General features: G+C 36.8%; 1 protein-coding gene across 4 annotated transcripts in view; it reads left to right on the forward strand.

Moving 5' to 3' along the window:
* The window catches only part of HMCN1 (hemicentin 1), a 474,548-nt gene that overhangs the window by 313,825 nt on the left and 137,169 nt on the right, over nt 1-23,554 (forward strand). For all 4 annotated transcript variants that reach the window (XM_032317251.1, XM_032317250.1, XM_032317254.1 and 1 more), the window contains 8 exons: nt 762-863; nt 2,846-3,022; nt 3,726-3,877; nt 5,039-5,162; nt 9,723-9,898; nt 16,664-16,760; nt 21,731-21,853; nt 22,854-23,015. In XM_032317251.1, coding sequence (XP_032173142.1) covers nt 762-863; nt 2,846-3,022; nt 3,726-3,877; nt 5,039-5,162; nt 9,723-9,898; nt 16,664-16,760; nt 21,731-21,853; nt 22,854-23,015 — 1,113 coding nt within the window. The remainder of the gene's footprint in view (nt 1-761; nt 864-2,845; nt 3,023-3,725; nt 3,878-5,038; nt 5,163-9,722; nt 9,899-16,663; nt 16,761-21,730; nt 21,854-22,853; nt 23,016-23,554) is intronic.

A 23,554-nucleotide genomic window follows, 5' to 3' on the forward strand; every position in this document is an offset into this window, starting at 1 on the left:
CTCTCTCTCTATCTCTCAAATAAATAAATCTTTAAAAATAAAAAAATGTTAACCCACAGATGTGTTAACTCTTTGTCTATTGAATAAAAAACTAAGCTCATTCACATTTATAAGCTCTTGATTTATGTAGTTAATTTTATTTCTTCTTATTTATTTGTCTTTTCTCCTTTCCTCTTCTGTTTTTACTAGATTAATGACTAGATGGAAGAGTTCAGATGGAATAGCTTACTTCTTGTTAAAGGCAATTCATTATCAGACCAATCAGATTAATTGGAATTAAAAAATAGTCCTTTAACTATCTTTACTGCCCTGCTAATCTATAATTCTGAGAACTTTCCTACTGGGGACAAAAGAAGAATGATCCTGAAAACTTATTAAGATCTTTTTAAAGATAAATTTATATGTATTTATTCTATTTTTTTAATTCATGTGTGAGAGAGAGAATGAGCAGTGGGGAAGGGCAGAAGGGGAGAGAAGGGGGAGAGAGAAGCAGACTCCCTGCTCAGCAAGAAGCCCGCTGCAGGGCTCAATCCCAGATCATGACCTGAGCCAAATGCAGATACCCAACAGACTGAGCCACCCAGGTGCCCCCAATTTTTTTTTTATCCTGTCCTTCAGTTCTACTTAATAGAATACTTTTGTTCCAAGTATGACGGTGTATATATGTGAAAGACAGAAAGGAACGATAATTTCCACTGAGCAGATAGTTTCCATTTAGATATCCTACTTATGTGAATTAATTATGTTTGGGCTTCTTATAGAACCACCTAGTTTGGAGGATGCAGGGAAGATGTTGAATGAGACCGTCGTGCTGAACAACCCCATTCAGCTGGAGTGTAAGGCAGCTGGAAATCCATTACCTGGTAGGTTTACTTGTGGACTCCTAACTTATTGACATTTTAAGATTTCTGGGAAGAACTAAATCTTTTTTATGAAAACAATATAGTAATTACTAATAAAGGAAAAATCATAAAATACAATCCAAGAGTAAAGCAATGACATGAAGGATATAATCAGGTGGATGAAATTTGAATTTTCATTGCTTCTAACTGCATGAAATAATTTACTTATTTAAATAATTTACTTATTTAAAGTAGATATATGTGAATAACTAATTGTTTTATTGTCCTTACTGTGGCCAAACAACCCACAATGGTAGTTTTTTATACATTTATGTTGAAAAACATGTTTTTCTCTAGTGCACGTTGATTATTTTTGTAAATCAATTATTTAATGAGAATAGTATTCTTTTCAGTAATTCTCATCACTGGTAAATAATTAATATGAATCAAAAACAATATAATTTTTTAAGGCTAATATTGTGTACGGTCTTTGGTTTTGATCAAATACATAGACAAAATTTTTACAGATGAGAGGAATATATACAACAAAAAGAAATAGAATTGGTTAAAAGTTTGCTATCAAATAATATTGATGTTTTAGAGCTCATTTAAAGAATGAGAAATACTGATTTCTCAGTATGATATGATAAATACTTGCTTTATAACTTCATTTTTAGGGCTCTTATATTGGCTTGGCTATTCATGTTTCCCTTAGGCTTACCTGCTCCTCAAAACTAATCCTAAAGACTATGGAGTATTATGCCTTCATCAGAAAGGATGAATACCCAAGTTTTGTAGCAATATGGATGGGACTAGAAGAGATTATGCTGAGTGACATAAGTCAAGCAGAGAGAGTCAGTTATCATATGGTTTCACTTATTTGTGGAGCATAACAAATAACATGGAGGACATGGGGAGATGGAGAGGAGAAGGGAGTTGAGGGAAATTGGAGGAGGAGATGAACCATGAGAGACTGTGAACTCTGAAAAACAATCTGAGGGTTTTGAAAGGGCAGGGGTTGGGAGGGTGGGGAAGCCTGGTGGTGGGTATTATGGGGGGAACGCATTGCATGGAGCACTGGGTGTGGTGCATAAACATTGAATTCTGTTACACTGAAAAGAAATTAAATTTAAAAAAAAACTAATCCTAAAGAAATATTTCAACTGTCTATACTTGGATGATAAGCATAAGAATAAAGCAATTCTTTTTTTGTGTGTGTATACATAAACTTTAAATGTTTATTATTGTGGTTGTTAGTAAGATAATAGTAAGACAACACTGTAATATTATTACTAAGCTAAGCTTTAATTGTAAGAAAGCTTATAATTTTTATATAAACCTAAACTTATTTGTATTTCTTCCTTAATATTTCCTTTTTTAATTTAATTGTTTTATTATGTTATGTTAGTCAACATAAGGTACATCATTAGTTTTTGATGTAGTGATCCATGATTCATTGTTTGTGCATAACACCCAGTGCTCCATGCAGTACATGCCTTCCTTAATGGCCCTCACCAGGCTCCCCCATCCCCCAGCCCCTTCCCTTCTGAAACTCACAGTTTGTTTCCCAGAGTCCATAGTCTCTCATGGTTCAGCTCCCTCTCTGATTTTTTCCCTTCATTTTCCCCTTCCTTCTCCTCATGTCCTCCCCGCTATTCCTTTTGTTCCACAAGTCATTGAAAGCATATGATAATTGTTATTCTCTGCTTGATTAAGGCAGTTCTTTTTATTGCAATTTGATGGTATCGAGCTTTAAAAGAAAAGACGTAGGGGCGCCTGGGTGGCTCAGTGGGTTGGACCTCTGCCTTCGGCTCAGATCGTGGTCTCAGGTCCCTGGGATCGAGCCCTCCATCAGGCTCTCTGCTTGGCGGGGAAGCTGCTTCCTTCTCTCTCTCCACCTGCCTCTCTGTCTACTTGTGATCTCTCTCTGTTAAATAAATAAAATCTTAAAAAAATTTACAAAAGATGTAAGTAGACAGACTTCTTTCTTTTTCCCCTTACAGCTATTACATGGTACAAAAATAATCGTCCACTCTCAGGCTCCAGCGGTGTGACTTTCTTGAACAGAGGACAGATCATTGATATCGAAAGTGCCCAGATCTCTGATGCTGGCATATATAAATGTGTGGCCATCAACTCAGCCGGAGCGACAGAGTTATTTTATAGTCTGCAGGTTCATGGTTAGTGGCACTTCTAGATGCATCCTGGGGTAAAAATGCATTCAAAATGATTAAGTGCTTCTGTAAAATTTCAGTGTGAAGATTTAACATAGTGTGTTTTGTCATCTTTATAAAGGTGCCGTGTTCTATAACTGATGATTGTTTTTATTTCCTGACTCCTATTAAAATGCTCTAGTTTCACATGCTGTTGAATTGAACTTCAGTTCAGTTTAGATGAACTGTTGAGTCATCAACGATCTCATCAGTTAATGACAATAACCCTGTTTGTAAATATTATCTATCAAAATCATAGGTTTTGATCAAAGAAAGATTTTAAGTTATTACCGCTAATAATGCTTTCAAGACAACATAGTGGTCTTGGATACAGTGGAGGAAGATACATGCATGCACGCACCCAAAGACACACACATCCTGACAATCAAGAAATAAAAACATGCTCTGGCATTAAAAACTGGATTTCCCAAACAAAGTAGCAAAACGTCCTTTTCCTCATCTGTAAAATGGAGATGTTGACAGTGGAATAGCTATGATTAGAAACTCAAATAAATGATGTGAAAGAACTCACCAAAACCAAACCAAACCATGAAAAACTCACATGTGGAAACACAGTGGTAGACATTGTACATTCTTTTCATTATTTTGAGATGAAATATCCTGTGATATTAATATATCTTACTTTTATTTCCCTTTTATTTCTTTTCAGTGCCCCCATCAATTTCTGGCAGCAATAACATGGTGGCAGTGGTGGTTAATAACCTGGTGAGATTAGAATGTGAAGCCAGAGGAACACCTGCCCCAAGTCTGACCTGGCTGAAAGATGGGAGCCCTGTCTCTAGTTTTGCTAACGGGTTACAGGTACTCTCTGTCATGTCTTAAGGGCGATCTACCACCTAGTTATTAAATAAGTACAAACAGGGAAAGCTGTTAACAAGATTTAGAGCATAAGAATTGATAAATGTTATTCCAAAATTATACACATTTACTTCCATAATTACCATAGCCACACAGTTGGGATTTCTAAACAATTCTTTAAATACTTAGACATCTAAGAATTCTTTTGTTTCATATGTAGATACTACATTTTGACTCTTCACTTGTCTTTCTACCTCCCTCCCCATCCCCATTCCCTGCCACCAGCACAAAAGATACCTTGCACAAAGAAGTGTTCATCAACAACAAAAACAGGAATTTCCTCCTAAAATTTGTGTTAAAATGTTTGGAAACATTCATGAATTAGAGAACCATGTAGGGTATATTTAATTTAACAAAAACATAAAGTAATAAAGTAAGGAAAATTTGAAACACAACACTGTAGAAATGAAATTTGAATCTGAGAAAGCAGTTTAAGTGTTCACATTGATTCAAAATTAAAATTATAGAAGCACATCTATCTCATTTAAAGTGTACCTAAATTTTATTTTGCCTAATAGAGAACTTAGTTTTCCCACCATTCTTCTTAGTTTTTCTCAAAAATCCACTGCTTGCAGAATTTGGGACCATGGAAGATCCAAGGTTAATGTCAGTATTTTAGAAGTACAACTAGACCAATGGGATTAAAGAGCCATTGATGTGACTAGTTAATTTATTTGGTTGCTACTTCACTATTAATTATAACTTATTTATCCTCCCCAAGAAAATTAGAAGGAAGATTAGCTGCTCTTATTCCCACTTCTTCTCATCTTTCTCCTTGGTGGCTTTTTCTCTCTCTGCAGTAAGGATGGATGAGATTGGACCTTCACTTGATTTTGTATACAGGGACTTGTTTTCAGTGGTTATTAATTACCAAGTTTGGTTCTAGCTTTTCACAGTCTTCTTTCAAAGAGAGGTTAAGAAGTAGATTATATGATGTTTGCCCACTTTAGAATATCCAAGTGGAAAAATAAAATGTCCAAGTGGAAATCTTTCTGGAGGCAAATGTCAATTGATAAACCTCAGAAAATAGGAGGAAAAAAGGCTGTTTATATATATGTTTCTCAGAGGGGCATGTTGACTATTTACCTTTCCTGTCATCGAAAGGTTCTGTCTGGAGGCCGTATCCTAGCCCTGACCAGCGCTCAAATCAGTGATACTGGGAGATACACCTGCGTTGCTGTGAATGCTGCTGGGGAGAAACAAAGGGACATTGACCTCAGAGTATATGGTGAAATATTTTAATAATTATTTCTGTTCTGGTATAGATATGTTTAATTCCTAAAATCATTGAAGAAGTTAACGAAGTTGTTGACAATAAAGAACCATGAGCAATAGAAACGGTTTTATAGTATCGTTTCAAATCAAATTCTACCTTTCTGCTTTATAGTTGACTTTGTCTGATTTTCCTTTCTTAATGTTCTGAGAAGTTAAAATGCTAGGTGTTGATTTCATAGAAAACTCTGAAGAACATGACTATGGAGAGCAGCTTAGCAATTTAGAACATATAATCTTTTCACTAAAGGGAGAATTTGTTCAAGTAGCTCTCTTGAGCTATTCTACTCAAAGCCTTGATTTTTTTACTTTTATATTTATAATCAGTATAATTTTTAGTCAATACTATGTCTATGAATTAAAGGCTATTTGGGAAGCAAAAGTTAGGCATAAATTTAGAGAAAATTTGAGGTTTTTTCCTACCTATGATACAGCTATAAGGTACAAAAGGAAATGTCTAGTTCTATCACAGCAGAAGTCCTCCTGAACAAAGTTCAGTTCTAATTGACCTCCATTCATAGGATGTGTTTTTCATTCCACATTTTAGTTTACCTTTGCATTTAGAGCTGTTTTAGGCTTTTTTCATCTTATTTGCATTATATCCCCTGGTCATGGAGTAATGGAATTTTTTCTTCGTGGCCCCACCAAGAGAATCTGGGCTTTTTCTATGTCAATTCCAGTATAATTAACATACAGGGTTATATTAGTTTCACGTGTACAATCCTAGTCCCGCCTCACTTCCAAGTAGTTCATTCCTATTCTATATGTGTGTGTATATATATACACACATATATATACATATATATGCATGTGTGTGTATATATATATGTATGTGTATATATATATATGTATATATATATATTTTTAATCTCCAGACCATGTGGGTTGACTCCTCTTTCTAAGTTTGCCAAAAGTAAATGTAACAATCACAAGTAAAATAAAATCCTAGTTTTTTAATTAAAAAAAAATCCTGTTACAACATGGCTAACTTACATGTCTAATGGATCTTGAAAATCCCAGCTGACATCAGTAAACTACTAAAGGGCTATGTTCCCTCTTTTGTATTGCTTCTGCAATTGACATGGGTCCTCCTCCAGCCTTCAGCTTTGCTAGTGCTGTGTCAGAGATAACAGATGGGACTAAAATGCCCAACCCCAGGTAGTCTGTTCCTTCGCTTAAATCTAATTGGGTCATTTTTATGTCTTGTGGAGAATTGGAATGCGGACAATGTGAAATATCCTTAGAGAATGATTCATCAGTCAATCTAAGTCTGTGATACAAAAGCTCCTTCAATAATTAGCAAGCAGAGGGGTATTTGCTGGGTTTTAGTCAGAACTGAAAATCTGGAATTGGCTCCTTCTCTTTCTACATGGGTTAGTGTCAAAAGTATACCAGAGAGACGAAAGAGCATTGCTATCTTTTCCAAGAGTCATAAAAACGCACATCACTATTTTTTATCATTTGCCAAGGCATTTCTAAAGGTTTTATTTATTTATTTGATGGGGGTGGGCAGGCAGAGGGGGAGGGGAAGCAGACTCCCTGCTGAGCAGAGAGCCCAATGCTGGGCTCTATCCCAGGACCCTGAGATCATGACCTGAGCCGTCCTGAGTCAAAGGCAGAGGCTTAACCCACTGAGCCACCCAGGAACCCTGCCAAGGCATTTCTATACCACTCTTTTGGTCTGAAAACTGGGATCTTTCCTGTTATAACAGTCAGATGGTTAGCCAACATTTACCTGAACTTAGCATTTGAAATACAGATGCCCAGCAAGCAATTAAAGAACTGTAAAATTTCTGACTCGTAATCCGAAATTAGTTTCCAATTTCTGCTCCCCTCTTAGTGTTATTTGCATATATTATATTCCTACGTTTGTAGTAGTAACCTTGACAATCTGGAGTCTCACTGGAGACTAATGAGTCAATTGGAGTCTAATGAGTATTCATTTCCAGTGGCCAATTCCCTTCAGATTGACATTGCAGAGTATGGGGGTGATAAGAAGAGTAGACAGTGGTTAAAATAGCTTTACAATTGCAAGAGTAGTTCATTAAAATATTTCCCCTTAGTATAAATTCAGGGTATGTTTTACCATATTCTGAGGTGCTAAAATGAGAGAATTCGGTTTTTAAATGATAGAGTTTCCTGTACCTTTACTTTGAATCTAAGCTCAGAGAATTGTCTTAGAGACCACATGTGTTCCAGGAACTTGAGTGTAACCCTGCGGCAGCGCTGATGTTGATAATTGAATTTAACAAGTGTAAGGCATAGAATGAGAATCAGACATGATACCCCCCGCCCCTTCCTAAGCAATATAACCACAAAGCTCAGTAAGGATAACATCTAAGGAAGCTGAGATCTAAAGGGTAGAGGCTTTTCTCTTCTCAGACTAAACAAAAAGTTGGAAATGAAAGGACAGAAAACATAGATGCGTTTCAGTAATATATACCCTCAGCTATAATTAGATTTGCTTTAATTTATGTTCCTTTAGAAACAAATACTCTATTGTTTTTGCATTTTTTCCTCTCAATTTGAAAAAAAAAAAAAGTCTGGTTTCTTTTTGAACTTGATTCAACTCATTTAGCCATAAAGAAAAATAATTGGAGGAAAAACATTTGGAAATAAATTAGCATTCTGCTTTCTTGAATTATTTCTGACTTTTACTTCTACAAGTAGTCACAAAGAATCCATGCTCTTTTGTAAATTCTATAAATACTCTAAGATAAACATATTTTTATGCAGTTACGGTACTTTTTGTCCACTGAGACCAGACTTTACTTGAAATTATGTGCAAGCTGTTAAATGTTAGGCTATTTTATTTAGGGCTTTCTGTGCTAAGATTGGTGAATGTATCTTAATTTTTTATAATATCTTAGAAAACATATTATCTTTCATAATATAATATCTTAGAAAACAGTACTAATGGTGCTGATTTTGCTAATATTTTAGCAGTTTTAATCTCAGACAGGTTGGTTATATATCTTTTATCTAATGTGTCACATATTAAAACAATCCCACTGTTTTCTGTTCCCCCATAGATTACTCTAAGCTTATCGAGAGCCAGAAGTCTGTGTGTGCCATTAAATGGAGCAGAAGGGACATTAAGAATCTCTGCCCAAATGCTCCATTAGTCTATTGCAGCGATGGCTTTTCTCTGTATCTTGACATCAGTTCCTGTGGATACAGCACAGGTGCTGCATCCAGAATCAGTACAAGAAAGTGGCCTTTAGTGTATATGCCTTTCCCTCCATAGAGAAACCTCCTGGTTGCAGAATGGCAGTGTTCGTCGTCAAAGCCTATTGCATTCATTGTCATTTTCCCACACGCTGCAAGATCCAGCCTGAAACAGTGGCTCAGAAACCAAAATAACGATCCTTACCACAAAAATCTTGTTTCTATCAAGGCATTTGGAAAGTCCCTAAGGATTCATTTCAGTGCAGCTTAACCTTTCTTATCAAGAGAGGAAAACACTATGAATATGGTACATTGCCTACAATCCTGACTAGTTATGGGATTTAGTGAGAAATAGCCAAGGAAATTCCTCCCTGTTTTTTTCAGAGTGGCCCTTTTATAACGGTCCTGATTTCATCGTTAGTTTGTGTTTTTTGAATTATTATAAATACAGTCCTGAAAGAGTCCTTGAGAAGTTACGGAGCCCACCCTCTCATTCTTGGCAGGACTGTACCTAAACCATCTGAGACAAATGATTGTTTACTCTATACTTTAATACACCCAAGGGAAGGAGATTCCTTAGACTTTTCCAAGAACACATTTCAGCATCTGACAAGCTTGATAGCCAGGGGATTCTAATTTTAATCTCATTAAAATTTCAACTCATTTCCTCTTTTTATGTAATTGTATGTTATACAGCTGGCCAGGGCTTTCATTTTGTTCTTTATTGTGTCAGTTATCCCACATGGTCTTTATTCCATAGAAAGCTGACAAGGCATCATGGAAAATCAAAAAGAGCTCTAAACTGCAATCAGAAGACTCCTAGCTTTGCCACAAATTAGTTACATTATTTCAAATAAGTTATTGTCTGTCACCTACTTCATGTTTTACATACCCGTGAGGTGGGAGCAGGTGGTCTCTTTCAACTCTATTTTTTTTTTATTTTGCCTCCCTGTTGATAAAATTTATTTTCTTTGGCAAAAAATATTTTTAAATTATCAAAAGTATATATGCTTTTAATTATTGTTATTTCCAAAATGCTTCACGAGTAATTTATTGCTTTGGAAATATTAAGCAGTAACACCTTGTTCAAAAAGTTTCTGAAATAGGCACTTGGTGAGAACGTCCAGTTCTAAAACTTCTTAAAGTGAAAGGTATTTCTGTTCAATGGGAACATATTAATCAGTGATTTCTTAATATTTCATTCTGAACCAAATGATGCGAAGAGGGTATGTTAGGATTATTGTGATCCTACATCTTAAAAGAGCTAATAAATTATTCGGTAAATAACTTCAAGATAAGCAGTGAGCTGGCCTGTCTTATCCTGAGAGAAAATGCTTCTTTCACTTAGTTCCTCCAAATATTATGGGAGAAGAACAGAACATCTCTGTCCTCATTAGCCAAGCTGTGGAGCTACTGTGTCAGAGTGATGCTATCCCCCCACCTACTTTGACTTGGTTGAAGGATGGCCGCCCCTTGCTGAAGAAACCAGGCCTCAGTATCTCTGAAAATGGAAGTGTGTTAAAGGTAAGGCTAGAGATTCATTTAATTTTTCTTATATTATTCCTAAGCTCATGGCTTTGATTTTAAACTTGCCTGTCTACAGATGTTCTACTAATTCCATCTTGTAAAATTCTAGGTACTCTTTTATTAATGAGGTTTATAATATTTTAAATTTTATGCTTAGTAAGATTTAGCTATTTACCTATCCATATTTGTAGCCAGAAACCATCCAAAATGCTTCTGGGAAAATATTATGGAACTATTCTAACGGATGCTTCATTTTTAGTCATTCAACCACTCAGCAAATAAAACCCATTCTAGGTATTCTGAATAAAATGTGAAAAATAGACACATTTCCTACCCTTCATTTCCTCCAATTTTGCATAAATACATGAAAACTAATAGTTCCGTTGAAAATGCAGTAAGTACTGTAAGTGTGAGTTAGTTACTATTAGGATGGTACAGGTAACACATTCTAGGATAGTGAAAGGTGAGAGACTGCGGTTGCCTGGAAATCTTGAAGGACTACTTGGCTTTTTTTGTATAGATAAAAATAAGAGCTAACATTACCAGTTAAGGAATTGGGATTCAGGGGACACCTCGGTGGCTCAGTAGGTTAAGCATCTGCCTTCAGCTCAGGTCATGATCTCAGGGTCCTGGGATCAAGCCCTGAGTCCGGTTCCCTGTTCAGCAGCAAGTCTGCTTCTTCCTCCGCCTGCTCTTGTGCACTTGCTTGCCCCCTCTCTCTCTCCCTTTCCTCTCAAAAATAAATAAATAAATAAATAAATAAATAAATAAATAAATCTTAAAAATATAAAAAATGCAAAGGAATTAGTGTTCAGGAAATCAATAAGCCACTGGCGTGTTTATAAATTCCTCATAATAACCCTATTGAGAAACTGGAAGAATGGCTAGGTAATCGTCCCACAGTTACTAAGTCTCAGAAATGGGATTTGAATACAGGAATATAGCTTTAAAACTCATGCTGCTAACCCCTATGCCACATAGCCTTTTGGTAAAGGAAGGTTATTAGTGGCAAACAAAAGGAATCTTGAGAATTGGATAATGGTATCAGCACATAGGAAGCTGAGAAGCTTATATAAGGACAGCAGAAGTGTGGGAGAGAAAGGGAGGGAGTATGAAGTGTGTTAGAGACAACCAAGTAGAGACTTTAGGAATTATGACCTGTAATAGTGGAGCTGGGTAAATAAGGAAAGGCTGGAATAACTGATGGAGGAAAGTAGGATAAGTCAGTTGAGCTGTCTAGGGGGAGAAAAGCAAAAAGCACTGGCCATGCTCAGAGGCAGACCCAGAGCTCTAGAAATCAACGGATAGTATTTTCAAACCCCAGCTCTGACCAAATGACAGAGGGAGACAATTGTATGGACACACATCCCAGCACTGGGAGGGGACAGCTATGTGTGATTAGAAACGTCTTCGCAAATTTCAGAGTATAGAAGTTGATTCCTTTAGAGCACAGATCTCAATAGGTTTGGGAAGCCAGAAGAACGGTGAGGGTGAAGAAATCCTGGGATCAATTTAATCTCTGCCATAGAGGCTGGCCAGGCACCCTGAAGTGTGCAGGTCCCACTGAGGGGTGTGCAGGGAGGACTGCATGGAAATAAGAACTTGTACAAAACTCAGACAAAACCAGTCAGTTAAAACTATCTTACCAGTGCATTTCCCAAAATGATTCATGCACATCTTCAACCAGGTAAAGTAGTAGATTCTTACTGTTTCATTTTGCCTGCAACACACTTGGCAAGCAATGTGTTTTTTTATAAAGTTTTTATCTTAATTCCAGTGTAGTTAACATTAGTGTTATATTAGTTTCAGGTGTACAATATTGTGGTAATAGTGATTCATTACTTACCTGCCACACCCAGTGCTCATCACAATAACTGCCCTCCTTAATCCCCTTCACCTGTTTCACTATCTCTCCACCCACCTCTCCTCTGGTAACCGTCAGTTTGTTCTCTGTGCTTAAGAGCCTGTTTCTTGGTTTGTTTCTCTTTCTCTTTTTCCCCCTTTATTCATTTGTTTTGTTTCTTAAATTTCACATATAAATGAACTCATTTGCTATTTCTCTTTCTCTGAAGGACTTACATAGTTTAATGTTATACTCTCTAGCTACATACATGTTGTTGCAAATGGCCAGATTTCATCCTTGTTTATGGCTGAATAACATTCCATTCATATGTGTGTGTGTGTGTGTGTGTGTGTGTGTGTAACACTCCATTCATATATATATATATTCATATATATGTGATATATATATCACATATGTGATATATATATTATAAATTATAACTGCATAATTATAACTATACATCATTGTACTGTATTATATACAAATATGCAATTGTAACAATTGTACAATTGCATATTTGTATATATTACAATGATGTATAATATATATTATATAGATACATATAATATATAAGGTATATATTATATATGATATATACCTATATATCATATATATCTATAGCATAGATATATATCCTATATATCTATAACATAGATATATATAACAATTACACACATATATAAAACATATATATAAGAATTATACTATATATATATGTATATATATGTGGAGCCCAGATATCCATCAACAGATAAATGGATAAATGTGGTATACACACACACACACGCACACACACATACACACAATGGAATATTAAACATCCATCAAAAAAAGAAATATTGCTATTTACAATGACATGGATGGAACTAAAGGGTATTATGTTAAGCAAAATAAGTCAGTCAGAGAAAGACAATTATCATATGCTCTCACTGATGTGAGGAATTTAAAAAACGAGGAGGATCATAGGGGAAGAGAGGAAGAAATGAAACAAGACAAAACCAGAGAAGGAGACAAACCATAAGACACTCTTAATCATAGGAAATAAACTGAGGGTTGCTGGAGGGAAGGGGGGTGAATCACAGACCCGTACCCCTGAAACAAATAATACATTATGTGTTAAGTATTTGAATTTCTATTTTTTAAAAAAGGAGAATTACAGGCCAATAGCCCTGGTGAACATAGATGCAAAAATTCCTAATAAAATACTAGCAAATCAAATTCAACAGTAGATTGAAAGTGTCATTCACCATGACCAAGTGGGATTTATTTCCGGGCTTCAGGGGTGGTTCAATATTCACAAATCAATCAATGTGGTACACCAGATTAATAAAAGAAAGGATAAGATCCTGTCAATAAATGCAGAGAAAGCATTTGACAAAATACAGCATCTTTTCTTGATTAAAAAACCCTCAACAAAGTAGAGATAAATGAAACATACCTCAAAATCATAGAGGCCATATACAAAAGACACACAGCTAATATCATCCTCAGTGGGGAAAAACAGAACATTTCCATCTCTGGTCAGGAGCAAGACAAGGATGTCCACTCTTGCTATTACTACTTAATATAGTACTATAAGTCTAGTCTCAGCAATCAAACAACAAAAAGAAATAAAAGGCATCCAAATGGGGAAGGAAGAAGTCAAAATTTCACTATTCATAGGTGTCATGATACTTTGTGTAGAAAACCCAGAAGACTCCACCAAAAATAGCTAGAACTAATGCATGAATTCAACAAAGTTGTAAGATATAAAATCAGTGTGCAGATGTCTGTTGCATTTCTATATCAATAATGAAACAGCACAAAAAGAAATCAAGGAATCAGTCACATTTGCAATTGCACCCAAAATCACAAGATACCTAAGGATAAACCTAACCAAAGAGGTAAAAGATCTGTACTCTGAAAAATATAAAACACTTAGGAAGGAAATTGAAGAGGACACAAAGAAAATGGAAAACATTCCATGCTCATGGACTGGAAGAACAAACATTGTTAAAACATCTCTGCTACACAAAGGTATCTACACATCTCATGCAATCTCTATCAAAATATCACCAGCTTTTTTCACAGAGCTTGGATAAACAATCCTAAAATTTGGATGGAACCACAAAAGACCCCAAATAGCCAAAGCAGTCCTGAAAAAGCAAAGCAAAGCTGGAGGCATCACAATTCTGAACTTCAAGCTATATTACGAATCTGTAGTCATCAAGACTGTATGGGACTGGCACAAAGACTGTGGAAAGAACCAAGATGCCCTTCAACAGACAAATGGATAAGGAAGATGTGGTCCATATACACTATAGAGTATTGTGCCTCCATCAGAAAGGACGAATACCCAACTTTTGTAGCAACATAGACGGGACTGGAAGAGATTATGCTTAGTGAGCAGAGACAGTCAATTATCATATGGTTTCACTTATTTGTGGAGCATAACAAATAGCATGGAGGACATGGGGAGTTAGAGAGGAGAAGGGACTTGGGGGAAATTGGAAGGGGAGGTGAATCATGAGAGACTATGGACTCTGAAAAACAATCTGAGGGTTTTGAAGGGGCAGGGGATGGGAGGTCGGGGTACCAGGTGGTGGGTATTAGAGAGGGCACAGATTGCATGGAGCACTGGGTGTGGTGAAAAAATAATGAATACTGTTATGCTGAAAATAAATAAAAAATAAATTTAAAAAAATAGACACATAGATCAATGGAACAGAATAGAAAACCCAGAAATGGATCCAGAACTATACGATCAACTAATCTTCGACAAAACAGGACAGAATATCCAATGGAAAAAGGTCTTTCAACACATGGTGTTGGGGAGCTGGACAGCAACATGCAGAAGAATGAAACTGGACCACTTACATCGTACGCAAAAGTAAATTCAAAATGGATGAAAGACCTAAATGTGAGACAAGAAACCATCAAAACCCTTGAGGAGAACACAGGGAGGAACCTGTTTGACCTCAGCCACAGCAACTTTTTTTTTTTTTTTTAAGATTAATATTTATTTGAGGTGGGGAGCAGCCGAGGAAGACAGAGAGGGAGAGGATCCCAAGCAGACCCCTACTGAGCACAAAACCGAATGTGGGGCTCAATCTCATGACCCTGAGATCATTACATGAGCCAAAACCAAGGGTCAGACCCCCAGCTGCCTCCATAGCAACTTCTTACTAGATAAGTCACTGGAGGCAGGGGAAACAAAAGCAAAAATGAACTACTGGGATTTCATCAAGATAAAAAGTTTCTGCACATTGAAGGAAAACATCAACAAAATTAAAAGGTAAGCTATGGAATGGGAGAAAATATTTGCAAATGACATATCTGATAAAGGCTTAGTATCCAAAATATATAAGGAACTGATGTAACTCAGGAATGCCTGGTTGGCTCAGTCAGTTAAGCGTCTGCCTTCAGCTTGGGTCATGATCCCAGTCCCACATTGGGCTCTGTGCTTAGTTAGTGGGGAGGCTACTTCTTCTGCCTGGCACTCGCCCTGCTTGTGTTCTCTCTCTCCGACAAATAAATAAAAAAGGATCTTAAAAACAAAACAAAACAAACAAACAAAAAAAACAAAACCCAACACCCAAAAGCAAATAATCCAGTTAAGATATAGGCAGAAGACATGAATAGATATTCTTCCAAAGAAGACATCCAGATGGCTAATAGACACGTGAAAAGATGCTCAGTATCACTCATCATCAGGGAAATGTCAATCAAAACTGCAGTGAGGTATTGCCTCACACCTGTGAGAATGGCAAAAACTAACAACGCAGGAAACAAAATGTATTGACAAGGATGTGGAGAAAGGGGAAACCTCTTACACTATTGATGGGAATGCAAACTGGTGCAGCCACTTGGAAAACAGTATGGAGGTTCCTCAGAAAGTTAAAAATAGAGCTACCCTATGATCCAGTAATTGCACTACTGGGTATTTACCCAAAGGATACAAAAATGTGGATTCGAAAAAGTACATGCACCCCACTGTTTATAGCAGCACTATCAACAATAGCTAGACTATGGAAAGAGCCCAAATGTCCATCGACTGATGAATGGGTAAGGAAGATCTGGCAATCTACACGATGGAATATTACTCAGCCATCAAAAAGAATGAAATCTGGCCATTTGCAGCAATGTGGATGGACATAGAATGTATTATGCTAAGTGAAATAAGTCAGTCAGAGAAAGACAAATATATTATTTCATCCATATGTACAATTTAAGAAACAAACCAGATGAACATATGAGAGGGGGGAAACGAGAGAGAGAGAAACAAACCACGAGAAACTCCTTAAAGATAGATAATAAATTGAGGGTTGTTGGAAGGAAGCGGGTGGGAATGGGCTAGATGGGTAATGGAGGTAAGGAGGACACTTGTTATGATGAGCACTGGGTGTTGTATGTAGGTGATGAATCACTGAATTTTACTCCTAAAACCAAAATTGCACTGTAGGTTAACCAACTAGAATTGAAATAAAAGTTTTCTCTAAAACAGAAGCTTATAAACCACATAGGGAGAAGACATATAATGAACAATAAAGGTGTTATTTTACTGAACAATATCCTAAATATTTAAAGGTTATCTATTTTAAAACCCTAAGTAACTTATTCAGAAATTAATTGTGATTTTTATTGCCATTTAATCTGAATTTTGTCTCATTATATTTAAAAGCCCTTTCTAAACCTTCAGTCACTAATATTAATTAGATTAAGACAAAGTATGACATAGATGAAAATTGTTGAATCTTGATTTAAATGTTGAATGTGGGTGATGGGCATATAGCCATACACTTTACTATTATCTCTCCTTTCTATATGTTTGATAATCTTTAGAATACTCATGAAAAAATAAGAAGTCACAAATAACATGAATAGAAAAACTCCAATTATGAAATTGAAACTGAAATTTCAAAGCATGGTTTTGTTTTTAGATTGAAGAGGCTCAAGTTCAAGACACTGGTCGTTACACTTGTGAGGCAACAAATGTTGCTGGAAAAACTGAGAAAAACTATAATGTCAACATTTGGGGTAAGTGTGATTATATGTAATTAATTTAAGATCAATTATAGATAGACTTCCAGAACCTGAATGTTTTAGTCATTGTAATTTTCAGGTAGAACAGTTCTACTCTCCTGCCTGAGCTTACACTCTTTGGCTCTTACAACCAGGATGTTCTTTTTTCAATTTAATTTAATTTTATTTTATTTTATTCAGTGTTCCAAAATTCATTGTTTATGCACCATATCCAGTGCTCCATGCAATACATGTCCTCCGTAATACCCACCACCAGGCTCACCCAACCCACTACCCCTTCTCTCTTCCAAAACCCTGTTTGTTTCTCAGAGTTTACAGTCTCTCATGGTTTGTCTCCCCCTCTGATTTTCCCCAACTCATTTCTCCTCTCCATCTCCCAATGTCCTCCATGTTATTGCTTATGCTCCACAAGTAAGTGAAGCCATATGATAATTGACTAATGATTGGGCTTTCTCCATGAACTGTTGGTGGTTTGATCAATTGAAATAAGTCAAAAGGCCAAACCATGCCTATGGATTCTGTGTGTGAGTGGGAACACCTTGGTGGGAGGTGGGATTACTGTGCTGACCAGTGAGAAAAGTCATCCTCACTTGGTAGTCTACCATTTGTTACCAATTAAGATAATGCTTAGGAATTATCACAACTTTTACCTGGCTACAACTGTCTGCTAATTGTTAAAAAGTACTCCCATTTCCAGCATATCCACCTTTATTTACTTCTTTTTTTTAAATTTATTTTTTATTTATTTTCAGCATAACAGTATTCATTATTTTTTCACCACACCCAGTGCTCCATGCAATCCGTGCCCTCTATAGTACCCACCACCTGTTACCCCAACCTCCCACCACCCCCCGCTACTTCAAACGCCTCAGATTGTTTTTCAGAGTTCATAGTCTCACATGGTTCACCTCCCCTTCCAATTTCCCTCAACTCCCTTCTCCTTTCTAACTCCCCATGTCCTCCATGCTATTTGTTATGCTCCACAAATAAGTGAAACCATATGATAATTGACTCTTTCTGCTTGACTTATTTCACTCAGCATAATCTCTTCCAGTCCCGTCCATGTTGCTACAAAAGTTGGGTATTCGTCCTTTCTGATGGAGGCATAACACTCTATAGTGTATATGGACCACATCTTCCTTATCCATTCTTTAAATTCATTTATAACATATTGCCCTCTTAATTTTGATTGTGTCTGTTTAAACTTTTTAACTATTGAGATAATAAGCGGAAATTTCTCTTTGATTTCTAAGTTTATTCAAAACCATATTTTTAAAATAAAAATAGGTAGAGGAAATAATTTGATTCCAATGGAGAGAATATATGTTTTAAGTCTTTAAAAGCATGTGTTTATATAGAAAATGACTTGTTAATTATAAATTATTATCATTCTAAAATTCTTAAGGAAGATTATGAGAAGTGCTATTATTCACCCTATAAAAGGATTAATTTACCTTTAAATAGTAAAATTTACTAGGTGGTAATTTATTTACTGTATATTACTTATATATCATTACCATCTGTTCCTGCCTCTTCTCACCCCTATTCTCCCTCCATTGCTCCTTCCCCTTCTTTCTCATTTCTTTCAAATGGGAAAAATATTTGTATAACTTCTAGTATGGACAAGACAGTGAACTGGGTTTTGTCAAGTAAGGGTTGAAAAAGAGAAAAATTAGGAGGGATCATCAGTTAGAAAATGAGGTGAGAAATTCATTTTTGCAATGCTGTATTGAAGATACCTGTAGAGTGTCCATGTGATGCTGTCTACCATGCAGTCAGAAATAGAAGCCTATCATTTAGAAGAGAGAGAGAAAAGAGTTAAAATATAAAATTAGAGACATGAGTATATATGTGGCAGTTGAGATCCCTTAGAGAAAAAGCAGAATGTATACAGAAGAGTACTGTAGAATGACTCTCACCAGGTAAGACAGATAAAGAGACACAAATGAGAAACTGGAAGAAGCAGTGAAAGAAGTAGGGAAACACTTGTGTCATCAAAACAAAAGGCAATGGTGTACCCGAAAGAAGAATATGGGCAAGGAATAGGTTGGACATAGATGGATGGGTAGGGGAATGAATGAATAATGTCACATGTTGCAGAAAAGCAAAATTAGACATAAACTGTAAAGTGCAATTTATAAATGAGACCAATGCCTCTTAAAGAAAATCAATTTAATAGTGGAAAGCATAATACAGTAGATATAAGAATAAATGATAGGGGGAGAAAGTTGAGACATCAAAGACAGAATTACAAAAAATATTTATGGGTGTGCCTTTCTGTTCTAGTCATTGTGCCTCAGGTAGGCATAGAGAAGTTAATGAGAAAGGCAAAGACACTGGTCACACACAACATATAGTCTGCTGCTGCAGAAATATCTTTACTTTAAATAGTTAATTAAAATTAAATCTCTGAAGAGATAACATAGGAGTATTTGTGGAAGACATATCAGGGTTCATCTAATTGGGATTTTAAGAATGAGTTGACATTAGCTCTCTAAAGAGGATGGAATCATTACAGAGACCTCAAGAAGACTGTCTGCATTCATTGAACCAAACATCACTCACTGTGGAGCCTGGTGTGGTAGAGTGGAGAAGGAGAAGATATTAGATAGGAAAGGTTAAAGGGGACAGATTGAAAAGGACCTCTCAAACTTTTGAAGTATAGATCTGATTCTTAAGACGATAGGATACTGTTAAAAGGATTTAAAGGACTGGGTGTTCAGATCCATATTTAGGGAATAAAACAAATAAACTCTAGTAGTATTTAAGAAATTGAATTAACAAGATTGATTGATTACATGGAGAGGTGTGAAAAGAAGAAGAGGAAAGGATGGATGTTGGTGTGGTTTGGCCAGATGAGCCCTGTGAACAGCAGTGTCATTCCCTCAGTGAAGGAACAAAGGTGACTGAGTTCAGTTGTGGACAAGTCAAGTTTGAAAATGCCTCTGATGTATCCAGACGGAGATGTTTAGTAGTCAGATACAAAAATCTAGACCTCATGGGGTCTGCATTACAGATACAGATTTGCAAGTATTTGTGTCAGTGGAAGCCATGGGAGTAGAGGAGGGTAGAATTGAGGTTGGAGATGGTATACTTAGAGTAATGGCAATCTATGTAATTGTCATTTTCTTCTGCGGAACTTTCTGTCTGTGGTATAGGAGATGACAGAGTAAACTGTAGGATTCATCGAGAGGAAAGGTGTTTCAAAATAGGAAGGACAGCAGTGCAAAGCAGTTGAGATTATTCGCAAAGGAGTAGTTGAAATTATTGATCATGAAATCTAAGCTGGATAGAGGTCTGTAAACAAGGGTACGAGCTGGTTTGGGAGGTTCTGAGAAGTGAAAAGACTTGAGACTCAACTAAGGTTGATAAAGTGAGAACCGGGAGTAACTGAGTGAAAGAAATACAAGGACGGAGCAGTAGGAGAAAAGTTCTAGATGATCAACTGCCGCTTCCAGTCGGCGACGGCGACGAGAGAAGAATTAGGCACAAACAAGTCAGCTGCAAAAGACTGGGAGCAGGGGACAACAGTCGAAGAGGACTGCTGCCACCAGCAACCCCGCAGTCTCACTTTTATTAGATAGAAAACAATAGCCAACAGAAGGATTGATGGAGGTGGCCCGTTAGTCACTTCTTGCAGGTCAGCAAGGAGGAGGGTAATGTTTATAGTTAACCAAGCACATTCAAAGGACTCATCTAACTAACAACGAGCACTTCTGGGAAGAGAAAGGAGTGATCACGAAAAAGGGAAGCAGGCGGTTTTCGTTCCACCCTGAGCTGACCGGGCGTTCCGTTCCCGGGTGCGCGGCTTTCCGCCCTGGGCGGGCCAGGCGTTCCCGGCTGCCCGGCTTCGGTGAAGGGGCGCCGTTCCGCCCTGAGCGAGCCAGGCATCCCCAGCTGCCCAGCTTCACGGTCGTACATCGTCCGTCCTTCTCCTCAAAGACCTGTTGTCAGTATCAGTGTTTCTTAAGGCCATATCTAAATGTGCTTGGCAACTAGTAAAATCCTCCAGGGGTTACAGTTTAAGTAACAAATTGTTCCGAGGGGCAGCAGCAATCAACATGGTGGAGAAAGGGATGAGCAGATCAAGGAAGTGAGTAGCCGTGGTGGTTAGACTAGGCATACATGCAGATGTTGAATTCATACAGAAGCATGCCAGGTCTCTGTGTGAAGGAGAAAGATAAAAACAAGTTCCAAAGTTTTCAGTGAATAGAAAAAAAAAATGGTGGGTTCACAGATGACGGTAAGGGGGGAAAAGAAGTAAATTGGGGGCATGAGACTCAAAAGAGGAGGTTTTCACATGGGGCAGTTGGAGTTGAACAATGACTAGAAGCTATATTGAGGGGGAAGAAGGCTTCTTCCACTCCTCAACTCCCACGAGCTTGGAAGAGCAAGCATCTGCCCCTGATAATATGGCCACCAGACAGGAGACATCAGCCAGCAAAGGCAGACTCAACCTCCTTGAGAGAATCATGGGTAGTCAGCATTCATTTAAACGTTCCAAAGAGAAACTAGAGAACAGTGGGGAGGCAGGCTGTGCATTCTAGAATAGGTAACATATCCATTTCTTAGGTCAAACCCTATGTCTCTCCTTTACCATCATATTGTAATCCTGATGTTTTCCAGTTCTGTGCAGCTGCTAAGACATCAAAACTGGCTGAGCAGAAATGACAGTTAAGTGTAAATTTGGTAGGCGCTTTAGCTTTTTTATGCAAAAAGTGTAATTATCTACAATACATTAGCTTCTGAGTATTTTGTTAAGTTTCTGTCTGTAAAGACAGGAAGTTTGCTAATAGGTATTTATTCTGTGTCTTACAGTTGACTTTTAATGTAGTATTGATATGTCAACCTCAAGGGCTAATTATTCCCTTATGTCATTTGAATGGGAACCTTTTTTTTATATGTAAAATATTAAGGAAATTTTATGTAAAGTTAATATAATATAGTATTTTTTCCTCTTTCAGTACCACCAAATATTTATGGTTCTGATGAACGTGCTCAACTCACAGTCATTGAAGGGAATCTCATTAGTTTATTGTGTGAATCAAGTGGTATTCCACCTCCAAATCTTGTTTGGAAGAAGAAAGGTCAGTTTTCATCCTCAACAATTATAAAATTAAATATAAATGTTAAATGAATCTATGTGTTGTTTGACAAACATGTCAGTTTATTAACCAATTTTCCTGGGGTTTGCAAAATAAAATTCTAGATAGCATGATTGCTTTGTATTAAAGCACGTGGTAACTTCTGGACTATCTATCTGAAAATCTTCAGTTTTGAAACTGTTCTTCAGAAAAGAATTAACTTTTCTGTATTAGTTGATTGCTTTATAACCTGAATCCACCATTCAAAGAATTTTTATCATCTTGAGAATAAGCTTTAAAAATATTTTCTATAACATTTTTGCTGTATTTGTGACAGTTTTGCAATGTACGTTAAGATTGAATTTTGTGGTTGACCAAATTATCAATTTGTTCATCAATAAATTTTTTTTTGTATCCATTAAGTATCAGACAGATCATCTATATTTTAGGTGATTTTCTTAAGACTTTATTTATTTATTTGAGAGACAGTGAGGGTGAGAGAGATCACAGAGGGAGAAGGAGAAGCAGACTTGCAACGATGAGCGGGGAGCCTGAGGCAGGGCTCGATCCCAGGATCCTGGGATCATGACCTGAGCGGAAGGCAGACGCTTAACTGACTTAGCCACGTAGGCGCCCAGTGTTTTTTGTTGATTTTTAAAATATTTGTTTTACTGTTTTAAGATTTTACTTAATTTTTCTAAGTTCACTTTCAAACGCAATGTTGATTGAAAGAAAAATTTGCCGAAGACAATCTTGGTAAATACCTACTTTCCTTCCTGCCCCTCTTCTCCTTCCTTCTCCTCCTCCTTTTTGCATAGGATTATTTTACAGCGTCTTCCGTCTTTTAGGTACGAAGTACCAACGTTTTCAGTGAATAGAAAAAAAAATGGTGGGTGTCTTTTAGGTCTTTGAACTAAGATGTAAATAAATGTACTTATCAGAGTGTGTACACAAAATGCTATATATTTTTGCTTCATATTCTGGCATTTTGTTTTCTTTGCAGGCTTGCCAGTGCTGACTGATTCTGCAGGGCGAGTCAGAACTTTATCTGGAGGCAGACAGTTACAGATCTCAGTTGCGGAAAAATCTGATGCAGGGCTATACACATGTGTGGCATCGAATGTTGCTGGAACAGCAAAGAAAGACTACGATCTGCAAGTCTACAGTAAATTATTGATTAGCCAGACTTTCTTTTAATCTTTCTGTCTTTCCTTTTTGCTTTTTCTTTATATCTTTAAGATACCTTCAAGGCAATATGGCTATAATATACCTATCATAAGACTCACAAATTTAAACTGTGTTGACATAAAGAACAGTTGCTTATTTCTGTCTGTTATTCATTTAACAACACAGCTGTGCACTGCATCAGCATGCAGATAGAAGACCCATCAATGTGGCTGTAATGTATTGTGGGCAGGAGAGTGGATGTGTGGAATGGGGAGAGATGGCATCGTATCATAGGGTATATTTGCAAAATGTAAAAATACCTCATTTTAAAGTGTATTTAATTCATATAAGATTTTAAAGTGTTTTAAATGTTCACATTATCTCATTTAACCTTTACATGAACTATGATGTGAAACAAAATTATTGTCTCCATTTTGCATATGTAGTCATCGAAGGCCAGAGAGGTTCCCATGGTTGACCAAGGTCACGTGGCTTGATTGTAGTAGGACTGACACTCGCCACCAAGATGGGTAATGC

This window comes from Mustela erminea, chromosome 17, assembly GCF_009829155.1.
Source record: "Mustela erminea isolate mMusErm1 chromosome 17, mMusErm1.Pri, whole genome shotgun sequence".
In the NCBI taxonomy this organism is placed as follows: Eukaryota; Metazoa; Chordata; class Mammalia; order Carnivora; family Mustelidae; genus Mustela; species Mustela erminea.